This window comes from Vicia villosa, unplaced genomic scaffold (assembly GCF_029867415.1).
Source record: "Vicia villosa cultivar HV-30 ecotype Madison, WI unplaced genomic scaffold, Vvil1.0 ctg.001344F_1_1, whole genome shotgun sequence".
In the NCBI taxonomy this organism is placed as follows: Eukaryota; Viridiplantae; Streptophyta; class Magnoliopsida; order Fabales; family Fabaceae; genus Vicia; species Vicia villosa.
Window position 1 is genome coordinate 53,779 of NW_026705585.1, and position 11,028 is coordinate 64,806.

General features: G+C 35.1%; 1 protein-coding gene across 1 annotated transcript; it reads right to left on the reverse strand.

Moving 5' to 3' along the window:
* Nucleotides 1–8,521: 8,521 nt before the first annotated feature.
* On the reverse strand, nt 8,522–10,781 carry LOC131634769 (E3 ubiquitin-protein ligase ATL6-like). Its single transcript, XM_058905394.1, has one exon. The coding sequence runs from the start codon at nt 10,617–10,619 to the stop codon at nt 9,501–9,503; it is 1,119 nt and encodes a 372-aa protein (XP_058761377.1). The 5' UTR covers nt 10,620–10,781; the 3' UTR covers nt 8,522–9,500.
* Between the last annotated feature and the right edge of the window lie 247 nt (nt 10,782–11,028).

Below are 11,028 nucleotides of genomic sequence, written 5' to 3' on the forward strand. Positions count from 1 at the left end.
AAAATTTCTAAAAAAAAGTAAACATCCTTAATTAAAAGCAGCCATGCCATGATATCATCGTCACAATAATAATTAGTACCACTAGTCTTATGTTATTTATTATTATCCATACAATTCTAGAAACATAAAATTTGTTTGAGAAAGGGTCAAGACTCAAGAACTTCATTCCGGTCAATTTTTGAGGGGAGAACGAAAACTATTTTATTTATAATTAATAACAAGTTGCTCAAAATGACCGTCAACTTAATATGCTATAAAATTCTAGTAGTTTTTTGCGTAAGCTATGAGGTGGCATAATTTTATTTTTAATATTAATTAATTTTAGAATTTGTTAAGTTTATGTATTCTGTTGTGGATCCTCATTAGTGCCTTTTTTGAGATTGCTTTATTGTTGAAAGCATCTCATTCTCATTCTCTTTCATTGGCTTTCTATGATAACAAATACACCAAACTATGCTCCACATAAAAATGGGACACACACAAGACACATAACAAAACACAGTCAATCAGTTCTTGCTATCAAGATAGATTCTGGATGTGGGGACTAGGGGCATATTGTTGATTTATACAACTTTTGTTTGGAACCAACAATTTTGCATGATGAATTTTTTTCATATTAGTTGGGAATAAAACATTCGTGTCCAATGCATGCAATTTCATGGTGGGAAATAAGTTGTTATAGAAAAAAAAAAATTTTTTTAATAAATATTAAAAATATTTTTGGCTTAATTGCAACTTTGATCCCTCTATTTAACACTTTTCTTGATTTTGGTCCCCCCACTTTAAAAACCACTATATTAGTCCCTTTTTTAGGTTTTCATGTGAATTTTGGTCCCCCATCAAATCTGGGTATGATTATGTCTGACATGACATTATTTTGTATGACGTGTCATTACCATGTCATTCAAATAATAATATAATTCATTTTCTTTAATTTCATAATCAACAATATATTTTTTATGCAAATTATATTTTATTAATATTGATATAAAACTAACCCTAATTGTATCTCTATTCCAGCGCCTCCTCCTCCATATTTTTCAATCGTTCTTCTTCTTCTCTCAAGCCATCAAGCGCCTCTCACCATTATTAATCTGCTGTTTTCCCTTACACCCAACACCGTAACACTTACAATCATTGTCCTCTTCTTCCTCCAAACAATGTCTGAAACAAATTTTTCATTAGCTTCAACAAATCAGTCCAGTGTAAAAAGAAGAGGTAGTAGATGTTGGTGTGGCCTTGAGTCTCCATTGATGATGTCATGGACTAACGAAAATCCAAGAAGAAGATTTTATGGTTGTGGTAACTTTAAGGTGATGAAGAAAAAAGGTTGTAATTACTTTCAATGGATTGATGAAGACATGAGCAACATAGCTAAATATCTGATTAGAACTTTGAAGGATAAAAATGACGAGATTGCAGATTTACTTAGGGACACCAAGAATAGTGAATAATTGCTTAAGATGAAGATTAAGTAATGTCTTATGTTGTTGGTTTATGTATGATGTTTGTATTGTTACTTGGGTTTGCACTGGTGGCAACACATGGACACAAATGAAGTTGCGTTTGCAAGTGTTGTGTACTTTAATGTCTTCTATGTAATTTGTCTTCTGTGTAATTTAATCTCTAGTTTCAAATGAAGTTTGCAATTTCTTATTCTAGGTTATTTTGATGTGTTTGTAACTGTTGTGTAATTAGGCATAAACCGTAAATGTAATTTGTCTTCTGTGTATGCAATTTCTGTGTATGCAATTTCTGTGTTATGTAACAACACCATGAATTGTCCCGTAAATTATTGTGTAACATCACCAGAAACAAGTTGAAACATGTAATAACCAAACCTGTAATTAACAACTTGTAACATGAAACTTGTAATAACCACATACACAACAGTAATAACCATAACAGAAATTTGTAATAACAACATAGTTAACATGTAACTTGTAATTACTTGCCCTAATTTTCAATACATGTACCTAATAACATCCTATAACAGCCAAACTTGGCCATATAACAGCCTAATAACAGCCCCATAACTTGGCCATACAACAACCTAATAACAGCACCATAAATTTGCCATATAACAACCTAATAACAACACCATAACTTGGAGTGGGGTCATTACAAAAGAGACCATAACTTGGCCATATAACAGGTCATTACAAAAAAGTTGGGTCATTACAAAAAGTTGGGTCATTACAAAAGAGATAACACTATAGAGTAACTGTTCTTGGGTTGATGGCGGTGCTTGTGATCCTCCTTAAATTACCGCTTGTCCAACCTTTTTTTTCGCCTTTTTATTGCCACCTTTGGGAATTGCTCTCTCTGCTTCTCTCTTCCCTTTACATGTTCGCTTGTTATGGCCAAAGTTACCACATTTCTTGCACTTGACAGTTTAAAGACTTTTAGGTAGTGTAGTTTTGTTGCTCGGTTCATCGTTTGCCTTGTTGCGATTCTTCTTTGGATGACCAATTGACCTCTGCATGACTGGTGGGTTGATTGGGTTAGCAATTGTGACAGGCCATAGTTGTGGGCCATTGGTTGGCATAACGATATGATTGTAAGTAGCCAACACAGTAGACTTCCTGTTTACAAAAAAAAATGCATTAGTAACTTAACATGTTATAACAAAGTAAAATACTATGAGAAGACGTTACCGATAGTAGGATGAGACAAAATCTTCGGGCTCCTTCTTGGTATACCATATTCTAGCAACAACATGGCAACACGGGATTCTGGTTAAATCCCACCTCCTACAACCACGCTTCTTTTGCAACAAGTTAACAGAGTACGTCTCAACACCGTTTGAAACCCCAAATATAGTCATATCATCATCTGAATGCCATGTTGCAAGCCAGCCTTTTGAGTCCCTCTTTGTTTTTTCCAAGATTTTTTGAATGTTAGGACTTGTTACACCTTTGTACCTACCTAATTTCTCCTTTTGAGTTGAAATTCTAACAGTTATGTAATGTTTGATTCCCTCAAGCAGTGAAATGATTGGCTTGTCTCTATATTCCAATATCGCTCGATTAAAAGCTTCACACATATTGTTGACTTGTAAGTCGTACTGCGTGTTTGTCTTGAAATGCGATCTACTCCAACATGCGGCAGGAACATCCATCATGTCCTTCCAAGTATGTTGATTGGTGAAACTAACTAGTTGCCAAAATTGGTTGGTAGACCTCATGCTAAACCTAATATGAAATGGACAACCTTCAATGCATTTCACAACCACTCTCTTGTCATTTTTCTTGATTTCAAGATTCTTATTCTTCTCCATAGAAAACTCCTTTACGGCATCTTTGATTTGCACTTTATCCTTGAACATCATCCATACTTCCAGCTTTGTTGTTTCTTTAAAAGTTGGAAACTTTTCCATATGAACTTCTTCATCACTATTCGGTGGAGTATGTAGCACATCCGAATCACTTTCGTCATCAGAAATATCATGCATTTAAGGTTTTTTTTGTTGGAACTGTAGGGAGAATTGTCTGCCAATCAACAACAACAGCAGGATCTACTTCCAACTCATCTAAGTTAGCTTCATCATCTTCCTCCTCATCATCCTCACTACTAATGTTATAGTCTAGATCTGTTTCACTATCTTCTTCATTGACCTCCACATTTTCCTCAACATTAGTACCCTTTACATTCTCTTCTTCAATTACTTCTTCATTAGTAACCTCAACATTCTCAGCATTTTCACTTACATTCTCAACATTTTCAGCATTTTCCTCTACATTTTCTCCCTCATAACTAACCTCAACATTTTCCTCTACATTTGCTCCCTCGCCGTTAATCTCCACATTCTCCTCAACATTTACGCCATCACCATTAACCTCCACATTTTCCACATTTTCATCCTCAAAAATAACATCATCAATAGAAATTTCTTCAACTTTGTGTTCAACATAGATGTCAATGAGTTTAAATCCTTTAACACCTTCCACTAACCTTAACACGTCGTTGTCGCTATTTAGAGGCCGGAGTCCACATGAAAATGAATAGTTAGTGTTCCAATGCCATAAGCACTTTATGTTGCAATATCCTTCAGCTTTGACCAGTTCTTCAATGTGTATATATGACAGAAAATCCACGTCCCAGTCCCAGTCCAATTCAGTAACAAGCTCACCAACATATAACTTCATTGGATTATCAAGAAAACTGCCCCGATAATGTAACCTAAGTCTGGCATGTTGGGTATCGGGTGGCCTGCAATAGAATATGACATATTAAAAAATGAATTCAAAAAACACACAAACAAATAGCAGAAGAATCAATTCAGAAAACGCACAAACAAATAACAGCAATTGATTCAGAAAATGCACAAACAAATAACAAAAATTATAACTGCAAACGATTCATCAACGAATCAGAAAACGCGACAGAAGAGCGACAAAAATACTTACTTGGAAACGTATGTTAGGTCTGCCATACCGATCGAATCCGAAAACGAAATCCAGAAATACAACTCTTCTTTTTGGTGATTGATTGTAGATGCCTTAAGTACTTACTTAGGGTTCATCGTGGGTTTCTCAGAAAACCTAATCTTATGTTCCTCTTTGGTGAAGGAAGGATATGATAATTATAATTATTTTATTAACTTTAATCCATTAATGTAATTTTTAATTGGTAAGATATAGTTACATAAATATTATTTTAAAATTTAATGGAAAAAATGACGTGGAATAAATGTTACATGCCGCTCAACAAAAAATGTGCCATGTCACTGAAAATAGACACCAAATTGAAAGGGGGGCCAAAAATCACATGAAAACTTAAAAAAGGGACTAATATAATGGTTTTTAAAGTGGGGGGACCAAAATAAAAAAAAATGCTAAATAGGAGGATCAAAGTTGCATTTAAGTCAATATTTTTTTAAAAGTTGTTAATTTACACCAATTAAAAACATGAAATTTCAGTTATTAGGGTCCTACACTTTTTTGTTATGAACTTAAAATCTAATTTTATTTTTTATAAAAAATATTTAAAACGTTTTCACTATACAATTTATATGAGGTTTAATTTTAGAAACAGTTGCTAACATATAGCACTGGTACTTAAAAAGAATAAAGAATATTAATCTCAATATTAGTACTAGCAATTTGCATGATGCAGATCAATTGAAAAAAAAAAGTGAAAAAATGATATTTATTACAAAGCATATGCCTTAAATTTTTTTAAAACATTTTGTATTGCAGAAATAAATATACTGTGTGAGGGAAAAAATATGTATGTATGATTAGAACTTTTTGTACGTGTATGGTTAAAACTTTTTATGTATTATAAAAAGATCAAAAAGTTCTAGCCATACATAAAATAAATCTATACATATATAATTAGAACTCAATTAAGAAAGAAATAAAAATTCTAATTGTTTTAAAGTGGGCAAAATAGTATTATATTGCTTGAAAAAAATCGAGATTAAGAGTAGCTTATGTTGAAAAAGCCGTTTTCTGTCATTTCAGTTGCCGTAACCGGTTATTGAATATGGGGTAACTGATTACCCTATTCGACAGAGACGACAAAGGAGAATTCGGCTATGGTGTAAGCGGTTACCCTATATCCGACAACCGGTTACCACTGTAACTTTCAGTTTTCTATTTTATTTTTAACTGTGTTTCAACCTCCCCAATCATTTCTAACTTGTTGTATATAAGGGGTTCAATGCTCCCTATTGTTAATCTATCTATCTCTCTCTCTCTCTCTCTCTCTCTCATTTTCTTAACTTCATCTTCTCCAAATTAACCTAATTCTCCATTAATTCACCTTAACAGTTTTTATACAAGACTCATAATCTTCAACTCAATAAGATGCATTTTTTAAAAGACAAAGTTGTGAGAATTTTCAAGTCCAAAGCGAACAATGACACATAGTATACATATTGATAACTTGTAGTAGTCGAAGTGATGCAGAGTATGCATATTGATTATGTCTCATATTGTTTAGTTTTATAAAAAAAAAAGAGAAAATCTAAGAATATATAAAAGATTCAAGTTTTTTATTATAAAATGCATTCATCAAAAGTATTTTAAATTTGTACTAATTTTGTTTTTATTCTTTTATACTCTTGTGTTAAAGTATATTAGAGCAATCTCAAGTAAGAGTTAGTTATACTAACTAGAGAAAGGTTGTTAGGATGTTACGAAAGTTAGTATGAAAGTTGTAACTAACCTACACTACTATATAAGCTAAGGATAACTTTCATGGTGATACAATGAATGAATGCAATGTGTTTCATTATGGAAACAAAAATTGTTGGAGAATTGGTTGTTGTGATAAATGACAGTGAATTAGAGTTTTCAATGCGGTGGAGGAGTGAATGAACTGTAAGGTTAGCATTCCAACGCTCAAGTCAGTATGTGAAAAAGAAGAGTGAAAGCAATTTAAATTTGAAATTGTGAATTTGTATTCTTCGCGTGTGTCCTTTATATAGTAGGGATGTTATAATAACCCGTTATTTGCTAGGCATGCGATGTAGAGAGCTGTTATATGTATCTTGCCTTTAGATTGTCTGGACTCATCTATATGGTAGCTCGCATGCACTTCATTCAATCTTGATGAATTGTAAATAATTTTATCTTTTTATCGCTAATTTACTGTGTTAATCTCTTAATCCGCGGTAAAATAAGATGAACCAAATTTCAAATATATACGTTTAATTATGCATGTTTAGCCGACTCATTTTAGACAAACTAATACATGTCAGACTAAATTAATCTAAGCGGATTAACTTGTTTATCCTCTATAATTTTTTTCTCTCCTTTTAATATATCATCATTTTAGGCAAAATACCCTTTTGGTCCCTTAACTATACCCCAAGGTCCATTCTAGTCCTTATCTTTAAAAGTGTCAAAGTGGTCATTTAATTGTTCAAAAAGGATCACGTTAGTCCTTTCCGTCCAATTTTCTCACACGACGTTAACTTTTGCATGATGGCATCGGATGTGGCACTTGGTCATACGCGTGGCATGTGAGGTCATTAAATACCCAGAAAATTTCTAAAAAATATTGTTGCAGCCAAGATTTGAACACAGACACACTTAATTGCTTGACAACATATCAAACCACTACATCACTTCACACTTGATTATATGTCTTACACAATGAGTGAAATAAAACTGCGTATTTCATCAAGATAGATTTGCCCAGAATTTTCATAACCCTTTCTTTCCAAATCAGACAAAATCATTCATGTGATAACATAACAAAATTCATTAAACTGATTCATGATTCGACAAGATTGATACCATACTCACAAAAAGTAGTTGTGTACTAATGTTGGATTTGCATGTCACTCTTCTCAACACAAACCGTAATAAAATTTCAACAAAACCCCATCGTCCCCGTCGCACCGACGGTTGTTTCTCCCGCTGTTGTCATCTCCGCTCGTCGTCTCCGTTTCATCTCTCCGCCTACAACTTTTTCAAATCAGAACACAAACCTCTTCCAGTTTGCTATGTAATGAAGGGGAAATTAATTTCATAAAATATTTATTCACAAAAGAAATAGACAAAATTGATCCTTTCAAACACAAACATCTTAGGAAAAACACTCTTCCAGTTTCTATTATCCCTTATCACTATTCGAGCAAGAGCCAAAAGAGTCGAACTTCAATTCAACAAACCCTCATCAGTTTCTCCTCACTGTAAGTCCATCTCCATCTCTCTCACTCAAATTGCTAATTCATTTTCCACAATTTCAAAAGGGTTCAACGATTCTATCCAAAGCAATTGAATTTTGAGTTTCTTTCTTTTAAGTATTTACTTCACTTGTTTGTTCAAAGTTTGTGTTTTTATGTTACCCTTTTGTTTATATGCAGATTCAATGTTAATCAAGTCCTGAAAAATCAAATCAAATTATTTAACCATTATAATCATTTTGACGATATTGTTATTAATTTGTTATTAATTTTTTGTTATTGTTGTTGATGATGATGCTGTTGTGGTTGGATTTTATTTTATTTCTTTGTAGCCTGCAAAGTCTGAAATTGTTACTGAGAAGAGGAGCAAAGTTGAGATATTCATGTAACAGAGCAAATTTGAGGCTTTAGGGTTCATGATGTTGAAACCCAGGAAATGAAAGAGTTAATATAAATTTAATTAGTAAACTTAATCACAAAAGGATAAATGGCTCAGTGGTAAACTAATTGCTAAATGACTAGCATGTACCTGGTTTGAATCCAGGTCTAAGGCAAAGTTTTTGAGTTTTTGTTGAATTTTAATTAATATGGTGACGCCGTTTGAGAAAATTGGACGGAAAGGACTAACGTGATCCTTTTTGAACAATTAAAGTATCACTTTAATACTTTTTAAAGATAAGGGACTAGAATAGACTTTGGAGTATAGTTAAGGGACAAAAAGAGTATTTTGCCATCATTTTATATGTACCTTTTTTCTATGTTTTAAGCTCTTTTCTCTTGATCATCAACCCTAATTCTTTGTAGAGAAATGTTATTTGTACACTAAAAATGACATTTACACCGTAACATTATATGGTTTTGCGTTTTATAAATATTTAATTATTAATTTTTCCTATACTTTGACACAACAATACATATACCTATGTGTTCTTGTGTAAAAAAACTGAATATGATGGAGCTTGCCTCCAGAGGTGAGGGAAGCTTTGACGGGATGATATTTATACGTATTCTGGGGGATTTGGAAATAGTGAGCTGATCACTGAATTACAAGAGGAGTGTCTTGCTTATCCCTCTAGCGGGAGCCCCTTTTATAGCTGCTTTGGCCTTCAATGCCTCATTTAAGAAGCAACCTTTGGCCTTCAATGCCTCATTTAAGAAGCAACCTTTGGCCTTCCAACGTTACAAACATTGCTCAATCATTGAATACAAGGTCCGTGGATGACATATTTACTCATCAGTTACGACCTGCTTGTGTGTAACCGTTAGGCGTTACATTCGAATTGGCCTATGTCTCTATGTATTCTTCTGGTACGCGACTTGTTTGAGTACCCGGCTGATTCCTACTCGTGGCTTCTGAGCATCCGGCCATGTCTACCTAGATAGACTCTTGTGAGTGCTCGTTCCAGCTTGTAAACTCGACCAGACTTGAAGGCTTCTGCCGGATACGTCAATGGGATACCTTCTAAGAGCTTCACTGGCAGGTCGTGCCCTTTATAAAAATTCTAATCCCTAAACACTATGCTATATTTGATAAGATGTAAGTGAATGGTGTATGTTTTTTGGTGGACAAATAGCAAGCCTCTTCTTTTTATACCTTACCCATTGATACTCCCTCACCCATAATAGGTACAAAAGAGTAGAGTATGCCATATCTAAAATACTAGTATGAACTTAAATAATAATGATCATGAAATTGTCAGTATATCATGACTATATTTATCTTAAGAAAATAATGTGCTGCGTTATACACATTTTACAAATTTTACACTAAGACAAAAACTAATTCAAGATATAAAAAAAATTTAAATAAATACAATGAAATCGTAAGCAAGAGGGGAGTTCAACTAGAAGCAGACAGTCAAACCGGAGGGCGCGGCGAGTCAACAGCCGCCGCCGTCGTAGCTGCTGAAGCAGAAGTACCTTCCCCAGCGCTATTAGCCACCCTCGGTGACCTAATCGACGACGCTCTCACAAGAAAAGGAGGCGCCATAGTAAAAACCCACCGGTCCGATTTAAAACCCCGGTCCAACCACCTTACAGACTTCCCTCTACTACTCCCCTCCCCACCACCGGTTCGATATCCCCTCCGTGAACTAGTTTCTCTCGGCAACACTACCAAGCTTCTAGCCCGATGCAATTCCGGGTTCTGTAATATCTGTTTCCTCATTTCCAAAGGCAGCCTTAAAGTAAACCGCTCAGTATTCTCACCCGGTTGAACCAACGAATGACCGGTCGAATGAGACCGCGGAAACCAACGAGGCCTTCCAGACCGGGAGCCTCTCGTACGGTTCCGGTTCAACGTCTCGTTCACGGTCAACACTTCCGGTTCAGTTGACTCTTTAACAGAACCATCCATATTTTGATGTTCATGAACCGATTCAACTACGTCGTTTTGAGCCTCGATATCTTGTTGTTCTGTATTAAACAACGGGATTCCGTGAACCGATTCACCCGGTTGAGGAACCAAGTTAGCTCGACAAACCGGGCAAGTCGTATGTGAACCGAGCCACTCATCAATACACTCAGGATGAAACACATGATCACACTTCGGAATCAAACGCAGCGTTTCAGTTTCTTCAAACTCGTTCAAACACACAGCACATTCTAGAGTCCCTTTTCCGATTTTGTGAATCTTCACGAACGAGTATTCGAAAATCGGAAACGTTTCGAGCACGGAAGCGTCAAGACCACGCGCCGCGCGTCGTGATCGTCCTGTGACACCAGCCATGTTGCGGATGCTGTTGGAAGGTGAATCAGCACATTGACGGATGTAGATTGAGAAGAATCCCATCAGAAAAAGAGCAGCTATGAGAATCACGATAATTATCGCCATGGAGGGGCTTACACGGTTGTAATAGTTATTATCGTTGTTTGTGGTACCGTTGACTGATTGTGCTCCGGCGAAGGGGACACCGGAGAAAAACAGGAAGACAAAGAAAAAACATAGAGGGATAGTTTTGTCATTTTTGTTATCCATGGTTAGATGAAATAGTTGAGATGAGAGTAATGACTGAACTCTCTGTAAAGAAAAGGAGAATGAGTCTGAAGAAGTGAAGGTGAGAGAGGTTATATTATATATGAAATGAAATGAAGGGTTTGGTTTGTGTATGAGAATAAAAAGACACAATCAAAGGTGTTGTGTTTTGTGTTTGTTTAAGACAATTTGATTAAGATTAGGAAGGTGTCGTGTAGTTTGGGTCGGGTTCTAAAGTCACTGAAAATGGGGTCCATTGGAGTAATAATCTTATGTTGGTCAGAGACGGTGTACAAGTACAAACGTGGACCAACATAATAGAGCGGAATCTTCCGAAAAAGATTGACCAATCTGTTTGGGATGCTTGTGTTGTGTGTTGTGTTTTGCACTATTGGGTGATGTTTGCATTATT

Excerpts from the sequence above, each read along its gene's own strand:
- LOC131634769 (XM_058905394.1), bottom strand. The coding sequence starts at position 10,619 with ATGGATAACAAAAATGACAAAACTATCCCTCTATGTTTTTTCTTTGTC.